We start from the raw sequence: 13,022 nt of genomic DNA, 5'->3' as shown, positions 1-13,022 counted from the left end.
CCACACTGCCAAAAGCACCAAAAGTTGGTTAAATGACCATGGTGTTGGTGTGAGTTTGCTGGCCAGTCAAGCACCAGACCTGAACCCCATAGAGAATCTATGGGGTATTGTCAAGAGGAAAATGAGAAACAAGAGACCAAAAAATGCAGATGAGCTGAAGGCCACTGTCAAAGAAACCTGGGCTTCCATACCACCTCAGCAGTGCCACAAACTGATCACCTCCATGCCACGCCGAATTGAGGCAGTAATTAAACCAAAAGGAGCCCCTACCAAGTATTGAGTACATATACAGTAAATGAACATACTTTCCAGAAGGCCAACAATTCACTAAAAATGTTTTTTTTTTTATTGGTCTTATGATGTATTCTAATTTGTTGAGATAGTGAATTGGTGGGTTTTTGCTAAATGTGAGCCAAAATCATCACAATTAAAAGAACCAAAGACTTAAACTACTTCAGTCTGTGTGCACTGAATTTATTTAATACACGAGTTTCACAATTTGAGTTGAATTACTGAAATAAATGAACTTTTCCACGACATTCTAATTTGAGATGCACCTGTATATATATATAAAAAAAAAAAATCACACTTTATCAGTCCCAGAATGAAACATTTTAATAGATATATAGATGCAAATTGTATCGTAATGACACTAGGTATTTTAATTTGTTCACATTATATATTGTTGGTCTACTACTTGAACTGCAACATTTGATCAAAGAAATTAAAATTCCTTTTTTATTACAAATTAAAAAGTACAAAACCGTAACTGACACACTGAAGTTTTCTCAACAGTTTTGGGTGCGGAAAAAATTGCATATTGAATGTGACGTTGCTAAAGTCACACAAAATTCACACCAAAAAAAAAGTGCTTAAAAATCAAGATTTTATCATTGACAACTATTGTTTAAATCACAAAAAAAAGTCACCCCAAATTATGCATAAATATCAAGGTTTTTTATAATCAGTGGCTAATTCATAAACACTTTCAAGGAGGAATAAATTAATAAATGTAACCAATGTCAATGCTCTGGTCTCTGAGGGTTAAGCGCTCTTATATGTAGGTAATGAGTAGAAAAGTGAAAGTATCGTTACATGACATTTTTAACTCTACAATTTATTTATACAAAGATTGCTTGAAAAAAACTACTAGACAGCCTTCATTCTAATTAACATTATGCACTCTTTACCAATAATAAAAAATGCAACTCTTAAGAATCTTAAAATATCGTCACTGAGGAAATGCCCTTATAGGAATATTTCGGGGTCAATACAAGTTAAGCTCTATCGACAGAATGTGTGGCATAATGTTGATTACCACAAAAATTAGTTTTGACTTGTCCCTCCTTTCTTTAAAAAATAGTTTTAAGTGCCTCACTGTAATCCAGAGTTTGGGTTACAGTAGCTTGTTTTACAATGAGTAACTTGCAATGGAAATGAATGGGGCCAATCCGTAAACGTTAAACTACTCACGGTTTCAAAAATCCCTCAATCTATTGTGTAAAGTTATATCCAATTTTACAACTTCGTTGCCATGAGGATGTAACGCTGTAAACCCTAAAAAGACCGTAAAAGCTATGATTTAAATATTCACACCTTTACAGCTCAAATAACACACATTTTAACAGAATTAATGTGTTTTATAAAATTATAAAGCAACGTATTTCTGCCTTTAAATGTTCCAAAAATGGCCCCTTTCACTTCCGTTGCCTCACTGTAACCTTGATTTAAAAAAAAATTCTAATAAATTTTTTGCTACAAATGCAGTCGATTGCGCTTAACTTGCTTTGAATTCAGAACATTCCTTTAAGACAAAAATTTAAGTGGTGCGCAGACACAAAGTTGAATTTTCACTATAAAAATGCATGTTATACAGGAAAAATAGATTCTTAATGTACATCCAGCCAGACCTGAAAAATCTCTAGATGTGAGACTATGAAAAACACAAAACACAGTAACAGGTGTCTGTCAAGAATACTGATATTTAAAAACAAAATGAAAGGCCATGTCAGACAGAAAGAATCATTGTTTTATTGGACAATTTACATTAAACAAGATTTTATTTCCTTATGTGTTGGGTTTTAAAATGTTACAGTTTCAAGATTCTATTGACTACTTGAACGCTTATTTTTGCATGATACAAGGCAAAAACTTATTCAAAAATGTCCTATTTTGAAGATAACACTTAAAAATACCATGTATTAACAAAATGGGGGGAGTGAGGGGGTTTGGAGTGGAGAGTTCACCTACAACGTTGCCTCGACAATGAGACAAGCCTGTTAACTCATGGAATTTTAAAAGAAGTGCACAAATCAGAGGCTGAATGCCCCTCAGCGCTTGCGGCGGCTGGGAGATAAGGACCTGGAAGAGAAACGTGGGACAGACTATTAGTGTAATCAATGGCACATAACAGATCCAGAACTTAATACACACACACCTTAAAACAGCTGTTGGATAAACACTAAATGTGAAAAAGGGGGTTAAACAAAAAAATGCATCTCAAAATCTTCGGAATTACAAACCACCCATTTGTGTACAATTCAGTTATTACACATTCATCATTACGTGACCAAAAACCATGAGGGGGGCCTTGGAACTATGTCTCTGAAGTTTAAAAATTAACTTTGGCCTAGTTTAGATTTTGCAGTATGCAATAGCTGTAACAAAAACTTAAATGTCAACACAATCAATTCAAACATTTCAACAATAAAAAAAGGAGAGAAAAAAAGGAATACTACCTTGATCGAGACTTAGACTTGTGTTTGCGGCTTGCCTTCTTACCAGACTTGTGAGATCTTTCCGTTGACCTAGATCGACTACGTTTAGATTTTTTAGACTTCTTTTCTTTGCTAATCTCAGGGGAAGGGGACCTACTCCTGCTGGAATCGGATTCAGAGTTTTTCTTGCTAAATTTTGCAGAGCCTTTCTTGCTAGATTTGCTGTCTTGCCGGGAGAACCTCTCACTGTGAGAGTCTGTGTTCTCACGCTCCTTTCTTCTCTTTGATTTGCCATTGTCTTCTCTTACCTCCCCCTCTTTCTCCTTGCCCTTCTGTTTGTCTTTCTTCTTATCTAATTCTCTCTCTTTCTTCTTCTTATCCTTTTCATGGCTCCGGCTCCTCTCTTTCCTCCTGTCTCTGTCCCTGTCCTTACTAGGGGCTTTTTGTTTCCGCCTGTTGCGGCTCGTACTGCGACTCCGGCTGCGCCTGCGTTCCCTGCTGCGCCGTCTCTCTCGGCTGCGACTGCGGCTAGCTTTGGGGCGTTCTTTGGACCTGCTCCTGTGGCCCCGGCTGGATCTGCGCTGCCGTGAGCGACTGCGCTTCCTGTGACGAGAGGAACGCTCCATGCTGCGGTCGCGGCTGCTCCGCCTCCTGTCTTTGACACGCTCAGATTGATGTCTGCGAGAACTGCGACTTCGACTGCGCCTGCGAGCCCCATCGGAGGCAGAGCGGCTGCGTCGCCTCTTTCTTCGGGGTGAGGAGGAGCGTGAGGAGCTGCGAGAGGAGGCTGAGGATGAGGAGGATGAAGAGGACCGGCTGCTGGAAGAGCTGGAACTGGAGCTTCGACTACGTCGCTCACTTCTTGAGGGGCTGGCACTTCCTCCGTTACGTACTATATGCTCTTTGCTCGAAACTGCCCGCTTGACCTCACTGACCTCTGGCTCACTACGCGACCTGCGTCGCTCTAGTGTAGGCTCCGCCTCCCTTTCCCTAACTTCCTGATTGTGTTTGGAATCTAACTGCTCCTCCTCATAACTTGCCCTTTCTCTGCTCAATCGGTCCAATGCCAAATCTTCTGGAAGACACACACACACACACACACAAAACAACTGTTTTAGGCACACATTGTAAAAGAATGTTTTCATTACTTTCAGCCTTCAACTAATAAAAGGCGATATCTCTAACAAAACACAAACCTACCATGCTTGAACAGCACTGAAAAAAAAAATATTTCAGGTGATTTGCAACTGAAAAATCTAATAACCACTTCTACGGCATGCTGTGACATGTCCCTCAGTGAACATTAGCTGAAAATATATTTATATTTCTTAATGGAAGCCTAACATTCAAACTGTGCCATGACCAGTGTTGGGTGTAATCTAATAACCAAGTACTTTGTTACTGTAGCCTAATTACTTTAGAATCAAAAAGTAATAACATTACATTGTAAATTCTTGTAATCAAATTACAAACAATTTCATTACATTTATACATTTATAAAATAATATTTATACAGAATACTTTTAAAACAAACTGTTTATATGTCGTTTATGTTTCTGTGACAGCTGAAGGGTGTGCACCCCCTAATAAATCATTGTAAGGGAGAAACACGAGGTGCTGACAAGTGCGCCTTACATGCAATAAGAGGAACTAGATTGAAAAGTTTGTGGACAAACTTGAGTTTGGCTTGAAAAAGCCTAGTCTGAAAGTTTGATAGATAGAATGCTTAGCTAAGCATTGCTAATGTTTTAGCATGTTGCTAGTATGTTTTAACACTTACCTAGGCATTGCTAGCATGCTGTTGATGTCTCTAACATGTTTTAGCACTTAGTTAGGCACTGTTAACGTGTTTAACAAGTTGCTAGCATGTTTTAGCACTCAGCTAGGTGTTGCTAGCATGTTTTAGAATGCTACTAGCATGTTTTAGCACTTAGCTAGGCATTGCTAGCATGTTCTAACATGTCTCTAGCATGTTTCTAACATGTTCTAACACTTAACTAGGCCGTTAGCATGTTTTAACATGTGGCTAGCATGTTTGAACACTCAGCTAGGTGTTGCTAACATGTTATTAATATGTTTTAACACTTAGCTAGGCATTGCTAACATGTTTTAACATGCCTCTAACAGGTTTTGGCAGTTAGCTATGCATTGCTAGCATATTTTAGCATTTCGTTAGAATGTTGCCATCATGTTTTAGCACTTAGCTAGGCATTGCTAACATGATTTAACACTTAGCTAGGCTTGGCTAGCATGTTGCTAACATGTGTTAGCACTAAGGTAGGCGTTGCTAGCATGTTTTAGCACTTAGCTAGGCATTGCTAGCCTGAGTAAATTACCCAACCCGGAAGTTTCTACAATATACCGTTGCAGAGATACGTGTTTTTCTAATCGGTTGCTAGGCAGTTACCAAGGTGATACTCAAAAGGCTCCTTGCTACCTTGAGTCAAATGACCCAAACCGAAGTCTCTACAACAGGGGTGTCAAACTCGGTTCCTGGAGGGCCACAGTCCAGCAGAGTTTAGCGCCAACCCTAATTAAACACACCTGAAGCAGCTAATCAAGGTCTTCAGGAGTGCTTGAAGATTACAAGGAGGCATTTAGGAGCAGGGCTGGAACTAAACTCTGCAGGGCTGCGGCCCTCCAGGAACTGAGTTTGACACCCCTGCTCTACAATATTATGATGCAGAGATATGTGATTTGCTACTTGGTTGCTAAGGTGTGGCTAAGAATTTTCCAGCATGATATTTAAAGGCTACTTGCTGGTCTGAGACAAATAACCAAAGTTGAATTCTCTATGGTGTTGTGGTGCAGAGATAGATGCTTTGGTTGTAGCTTAAAAACTGTAGGAGTTACTCTTGATAATTTTGTCTAAGAAGAAGAATAATAATAATAATAATAAGCTTAAATAGTAGATCAGTGGGTTGGCACATTCAAGCCAACGTAATTACACCATCTACACCTGACGCGAAAGATGTCGCGTTGCAACAACTTGAGGCGATCTATACTGGACGCATCTGAATGAACGTTCCAAACCGTTTGTCTTGTTGGCATGCGGCAGCGCGTGCAGCACTAAATGGCCAATTACTGTTGGCGCACATCACTCACGTCTGGTGTAGACAGGGTTTTAGACATTATTTTGAATTGGTTGAGTGTAAAAAACATTTCTTTGAGAAGTGTTTTTAAAAAGAATGCAGTAACGTAAATGCAATTACTTTTTGATGAAGTATGATTTTAGATCATTAAAGAGATAGTTCACCCAAAAATGAAAATGCTCTCATTTACTCATTCTCATGCAATCCTAGATGTGTGACTTTCTTCTGCTGAACACAAAGTTTTTTAGAAGAATATTTCAGTTCTGTAGGCCCTCACAATGCAAGTGAATGGTGATCAGACCTTTGTAGCTCCTAAAATCACATATAGGAAACATAGAAGTAATCCATAAGACTCCAGTGTTTAAATCCATAACTTCAGAAGAGATATGATAGGTGTGGGTGAGAAACAGATAAAAATGTAAGTCCTTTTTTTTTTTTTACTGTAAATCTCCACTTTCGCATTTTTTACATCTGAAAGTCACATGTGATTCCTGTTTAGCTTCACTTTCACATCTGAAAGTGAAAGTTGAAGTGAAGATTTAGAGTAAAAAAAGGACTTAAACATTGTTCTGTTTCTTACCCACACCTTTTATATTGCTTCTGAAGGTATGGATTTAAATACTGGAGTCATATGGATTACTTTATTTCCTTTATGTGATTTTTAGAGCTACAAAAGTCTGGTCACCATTCAATTGCACTGTATGGACCAACAGAGCTGAGATATTTTACTAAAAATCTCTGTGTTCTGCAGAAGAAAGTCATACACATCTGGGATGGCATGAGGGTGAGTAAATGATGAGAATTTTAATTTTTGGGTGAACTATTACTTTAATAATGGATTATCTTTTTTTTTTTTTTTTTTTTAAGAGAACCTTACTCAACACTGGCCATGACCATTATTATTAAAGCACTCTTTACACAGAGCCAAGTTCTGCAAATTCCAGCCCCAGGAATTTCACAGGAAACACTTACCTAGCAGCTTCTATATGACTGTTTTAGACAACTTTACAACAGCTCAAGTACTGCAAAATACATAGTTTAATAATAAAAATTTGAGCTTCACAATTCAGTTTTTAAACCCTCTGGCCAGCCTACTTACTAGGCATCCATTGTTACTCTAATTGTGTTTCTCATTCATTTAATAAAATGAGTGGTGAAATAGTCTGTGGTAATTGACAACGTCACAGATGCAGAGCATAAACCTTCAGTTGACAAAATCCCAGAACATTTCTTTGAACTAAATCTTCCAGCTTGTATCCTCTGGATCAACCTACCTTTTTCAGCCTGTCCCTCCAGTGCCAGCCTCTCCTGTTGCTGCTGTAGCTCCCTCTCTTTGCGACGGAAGGCGTCCTGCTTCTGCCGAATTCGGTGCAGGAGCTCTTCATCGTCTGTGTCTGATGAGTCAGACCCCTTCGCGCTTCGCTCCTCATCCTCACTCTCGTCCGATCCGTAATCACCCAGCCCGCCTGCAGCAACAAAGCCCCTCTCTTATAACGTACACCAGGAGCAAGGCACTAATAGTCGCACACTATCAGTTCACTCCCCCACTGCTCTTCCTTCCTCACCCTCAACATTATGTTCTTCACTATAGTCCAGCTTGTGTAATGAAGCATGCTTTTAATAATCTTAAATTCTGTAAATCTCTGCCATTAATTCCAAGACACTGAGGCTGGAAGCTAACCACTTTGAGAATATCTGCTGAAACTAAGAATCTTGTAACAAAGTTCACTAGAGAGCTGAGACAGGAGGAAAAATAAAGAGCTAAGCTCTAAAATTGTCCCCCACCCTGCCAATCTCTCCCTTTTTGATCCCCCTAACCCCCGTCGGTCCAAAATGTAAAGACACTTACCGAGGCCGGTCAGAGAAGCCAGTGCACTTGACTGTGCCAGCTGTTTTGCAGGAGCTTTGATTCACATCAACAACAGGAACAACATGTTAAAACACATACTGCCACCACTTTCGCATAGGCAAGAGTCTCTAGAGATGAGGGTACACATATGCACTATTCATAAGAGCTGCCTTTGGCACAAAAATAAATAAAAAGAAATAAAATGAAAGAAATAAAAAGATGGAGAGAAGAAGAGAGTTATCACACAAAGTCTGTCACACACAATGCATACAGTTGAGGTGGAGAAAACCTATCAGTACTAATGCAGTGTAACTTTCAAAATGAGAAGCCGTCTGGCACACAGAAGCGAGTACTTCTGTTTTACAGGAAGTAAATCTGGGAACTGATTTGACTGGCGCCCCTTTGGAAGTTCTGACAGCAAATAGGGAAAATACTGCATTCAAATGTGTCTATATAACCTTTTACATCCTCCTTTTGTGGGTTGTTTTCATCTTCTATTGCATTAGCAGAGAATGGCTGAAGAATTTCGCTTGTAATAAACTATTACATTGGTGCCCAGTCAGACAAAATAGGCTTCATATATCAGTCAAAACATCAACAAGTCTAAGAAACTGTGGCTTTTCCTCAGCATTAAACTTGAAGGCACAGCTGCATGGACAAAAGTGAACAGGAGCAAACCTTTAGTGGCTTTGTGATGGGTCTCTTTGGCTACTAGGAGGATTTCTTCATTTGTGACTTCAAGGAGAACTTCAGTGAGAAGGGTTTTAGTCATCAGCATCTGAGGAAAACAAAAGAACAATAAGCGCCGCAAGACAACATATGGCAGGTGATTGGACTGGTGAGATTTAATACAAAAGTGTATGAACAGACCAGCTGAAATTCTTTCTCCTCTTCCGTCATCTCTGGTTCACTCTGGTCTTCTTGAACAGGAGAAGCTCTGCCACCAAATTCCTGTCTCCTCCCTAACACCCCATCTTCTCCAGCACCATCTTCTTCACCATCCTCATCATCACTGTCCTAAATTAAAGAAGAGTAGAAGGTTGGACTAGAAACCACACCGTTTTGGATGAGCTTAGCGCCGAAAATAATTTATAGATGTTGTTTCAGTGTTGATGTGCAAAAAGAGGGACTGGGACTGCATTTATAATAGCCAACAAACAGGCCAACTTAAAGGAACAGTTCACCTAAAAATGAACATTTATCATTTACTCACCCTCATACCATCTCAGATGTGTGACTTACTTTCTTCTGCAGAACAAAAAGATTTTTTGAAGAGCATTTCAGCACTGCATTTCCATACAATGAAAGTGAATGGTGGCCAGAACTTTGAAGCTCCAAAAAAGCATATAAAGGGAGGATAATAGTAATCCTTACTACTCCCAGTGGTTAAATACATGTCTTCATATGCGATATACAGTATTAGATGTGGATGAGAAACAGTTCAATATTTAAGTCCTTATTTACCATATATCTCCACCTTTGACCAGCCCCGACCAGGTGGCAATATGCACGAAGAATGCTAATCGGCAAAAAACAAAAGCATCATGTAAAAGTGGTAAAAAAAGAACATAAATATTGATTTGTTTTCACCCACACCTATAAAATCTTCTGAAGACATGAATTTAACCACTGGAGTCTTATGGGATATTTTAATGCTGCCTTTATATGCTTTTTGGAGCTTCAAAATCTGACCACCACTCACTTGCATTGTATGGACCTACAGAGCTGATATATTCTTCTAAAAATCTTTGTGTTCCGCAGAAGAAAAAAAAAAAAGTCATACACATCTGGGATGGCATGAGGGTGAGTAAATGATGAAAGAATTTTTATATTTGGATGAACTATTCTTTTTAATTAATGAGGAAAATCATGATTATGTCAACGAATGTTTGTTTGTGTGTGTTAGTGCTCCCCGGGAAACAGTTGCCAAAGTAATCTCAGCAGGTTCTTCCCTGTAAACAGGTACTAAAAAGATGCTTACAAATTTGCTCTTGCGTGGCAACCGAGGCCCATCACCTTCCTCCTCTACCATATCGCTATCCATTTCATCATTTGACATTTCAGCTCGCTCTTTCTCCATCCTCTCCCTCTCCAACTTTCTCTGCTTGTCACGGTCCATCTTTTCAAGGCCTTCTCGAATCCACGCAGGCAAGGTCCTTCTTTTAACAGCATCTAGACCAAACAATGTTAAGATGTGCATCTACCACAACAACTGCTTTTTCTATACTGAATGCATACTACATGCATTTTTGTACTCACCAAGAGTAGGTGTCTCTGGTTTTAGTCCCAACTGGTTAGGGGATCTGGGGCGTTCTGGTCTGAAGCCAGGGAGCCGGTCTCTTCTGTTTTGAGGACCCTCAGACCAGTAAGGTGCGTGAAACCCAGAGGAAGGCGGTCCATATGCTGTCCCTGTAGGCGCTGCTCCATGCTAAGATAAAATAAATATGAAGGAATACCTGAATATAAGTGACTGAAACTGAGAAGTCAGGAGCACCAAATAAATAGTGCACCCATTCTGTCACAATTTACTAACCCTCATGTTGTTCCAAACCTGTATGATTATTTCCTTTGAGGTCATAAAATTTTTAGCGGCACACAAGTTCCTACATGAACATGCAAGCCATTGTGAATGTGCGTCTCTCATAGCATTCCTGAACGTGCCACAAAAGTCAAGATTTTCACTGATAAATGACTTACATTTTGGGCTGTTTCTCACCAAAAGCTATCGCATGCCTTTAGTAGACAAGGAATGTTTCAGGTTCAAAACAACCTAAGCTTCATTAAAACTAAGAATTTTTTGGTAATTAACATTTTGCCACAAATGCAGTTAACTTGTATTGAACTCGGAACATTCCTTTAAAGTCACTATGAACTGCAATTGTATTGAAAAGATGGACAGCGATAACATTTTAAATCCTTTAATAGATAGACAATAACGTCTAATGATCTCCCAGCCAGACCTAAAGCCCACAGTATACATCGATTTGGATGCGAATGTTTAGCGTCTGCGTACACTCGAATGCTCACAATTTAAAGTACACTTAATTTGACTGCGCGCGCATACACAGGAGGTTGGCGCATACACGCTCCCACTGCTATGAGATACTGGACTATTTCTCTTCAGGAGTTCAGAGCCATTTAGATGTCTTTTAGTCCTTTAAACTCAAGTTATACAAATGCTGGTATCTTCTGACCTCCTCACATACGCACTCTTGATGTGCACATCCACTGTTGTTGTTTCCACCTTTTTCTCCAGTTGTTTAGTGGTGAATTAATCTTTTCGCGCTTCGTTACAGCAACAGCTCAAGGTTGACACCTTTTGGACCCATTTATTACTGCAAATATTTCCATGTGCATACAGTGAGTTTAGAGTACTCTGCTGATGACAACATTTGCGTTATATGTCCTGTACGCAGACACCTATGTTTGCGTCTGACCGAAGAATACTCTGGGCTTAAGATAGCATACCTGATAATCAAACTGATTGACAATAACTGGGCCAATAGGGTAAGGTTCAGGCTGGCCCCCAAAGCCATGACTATTTTGAGGAAAGCCCCCACGGCGTGGGTCTCCAGGAAATTCCAAACTATCCTGACTGTTACTGTCCTCTGACGGGTTGACGACATCCATTGGTCCTTGCCCAGATGGAATCCACACTTGTTCTGGAGGCGGAGGGGGAGGCTGGCCATGCATCCCCCACTCTATAAACATTCAAAAGATAGCAATAGTTTAGTACAATCATCACTGGCTCTAAACCTTTTTGTTTCAAAGTTCAGCTAAGTTCTAGCGGCACCCAACAGAATTGCATAATTGTCGTCAAACAAGTTTCAAACATTCCCCCCCATTTCCCACTGCTCAGAAAATAAGTACTGGCCAATGTTGTCATGCTCGGCCCGGTCGAGCTGCTCAAACAGACTATCCACAAACAGAAATCCACAAGATACGATTTCAAGTGGTCCTTCCAATCAAACAGGGTAGGTAGTCTCACCTGGTTGCCATCCTCTGGCAAAATTCAGATCGCCCGGAAAGGCCCCATGATTATTATGGGGTGCAGGCTCCATGTTCTGCATTTCCTGGCCACTGGGCTGGTCTCCAGTGGATTCCTTCTGTGCAATCCATGCTTGTGCTAAAGCAGCCCAGTCCACTTGACCTGCATAAACAGCCACCCATAACTTCCACTGTACTGTTGTATCGGCACAAACAAATTTTACCTGATAAAAGATAAGAATGTTTTAGTTCACCTGGATCTTGCTGATGCTGAAAGGACTGCATCCACTGCTGTTGTGATCCCAGAGGCCACTGTGGCCAGGGCTGTCCTCCCTGGTCCCACATCTCTCGCCTTGTGTTTCCTATGCCTCGAACCAACTTGTAAAATAAAACATAATACTAAGAATTTTGCAATTATGAAAAAAGAAGAGAAAAGAACAACACATTTATTTGTGCAATCCACAGGTTCATGAAATATTCGCAACTTGCTTCTACCTTTAAAGGACATGTGTCCCGAGTTCGTTCTGTATTGAGGATCATTACAATTGAAATTTAATCGCACATCTGCACCAACGGAGACACACACCCCTAGACAAGGAGTCAATGAACACTGGCAACACCTAGACTAGCCAGTATGAATGCCTTTATCCTTAAAAAAATATTCGTTGTCGTTTACTACGTGTTTGTATGCAAATGCTTACTCTGTATTTCACTAAATATTATTATGGCACGAATTAAATGTATATAATCGTCGTCGTAAGGCCAGATATGCAAACGCTAGGCCGCACCTCTCCAACATCAACAACCATTAAAAGCAACTTTGTTCCAGAGGCACGGCTAAAATGCACCAAATCAACTGGTTCACCGATCGTCGCAACTGATGGCAATATCAAGGACGACATTTTGGAAGGGTCTGATAAAGATTTGCAGACACGTTGCGCTCTCTTACCTCTTCAGAATTCTGATTCTCACCAGCAAAATGGCGATGAAATGATAACCCGGAAACAATACAAACACCCCACAACAGAAGCCCTCTAGTGGATGCTCGGGGTGGCATACTGATATAGGAACTCTTGTTTACCTCATGCAGAAATTGTGTATTGTCAGACAAAACGTCTATTTGATGAGAGAAAAGATGTCATGGGATGTTCAGGGCCTGTACGCTTTTAAAAGAAAGTTTATCAAGGGGTCTGTCATGACAACATTAAGCAGCAGTAACAAGCTAAGCTCCCCTTTGCTAGACACACACTACAGAAAATTATACAATCACTACGAAAGTGACATATTTTGAATATGGCCAGTTGACATGGCATGTATTTTTTGATTGTAAAAAAAAAAAAAAAATAATAATAATAATAAAAAAAAAACATTTTTTAA

At 39.9% G+C, this 13,022-nt stretch overlaps 1 protein-coding gene across 3 annotated transcripts; it reads right to left on the bottom strand.

Annotated features, from left to right (window-relative positions):
• Positions 1-1,096: 1,096 nt before the first annotated feature.
• Positions 1,097-12,702, bottom strand: LOC127453297 (arginine/serine-rich protein PNISR-like). Of its 3 annotated transcripts, none has more exons than XM_051719586.1 (12): positions 12,595-12,702; positions 11,900-12,023; positions 11,647-11,808; positions 11,127-11,359; positions 9,918-10,086; positions 9,640-9,830; positions 8,529-8,675; positions 8,337-8,436; positions 7,659-7,712; positions 7,084-7,275; positions 2,739-3,792; positions 1,097-2,361 (listed from the first exon to the last, which is right to left on the bottom strand). In XM_051719586.1, exons 1-12 carry the CDS (start codon positions 12,700-12,702, stop codon positions 2,331-2,333), a joined length of 2,565 nt encoding a protein of 854 aa, XP_051575546.1. In that variant the 3' UTR covers positions 1,097-2,330. The 3 variants fall into 3 exon arrangements, 2 of the variants coding, with proteins under 2 accessions (XP_051575546.1, XP_051575547.1); XM_051719587.1 differs by having other exon boundaries at positions 2,739-3,789; XR_007899396.1 differs by lacking the exons at positions 1,097-2,361; positions 2,739-3,792 and having other exon boundaries at positions 7,181-7,275; positions 7,659-7,828.
• Positions 12,703-13,022: the final 320 nt, after the last annotated feature.

Source organism: Myxocyprinus asiaticus, chromosome 15 (genome assembly GCF_019703515.2).
Source record: "Myxocyprinus asiaticus isolate MX2 ecotype Aquarium Trade chromosome 15, UBuf_Myxa_2, whole genome shotgun sequence".
Classification (NCBI taxonomy): domain Eukaryota; kingdom Metazoa; phylum Chordata; class Actinopteri; order Cypriniformes; family Catostomidae; genus Myxocyprinus; species Myxocyprinus asiaticus.
This window is presented reverse-complemented; position numbering and strand designations above follow the sequence as displayed.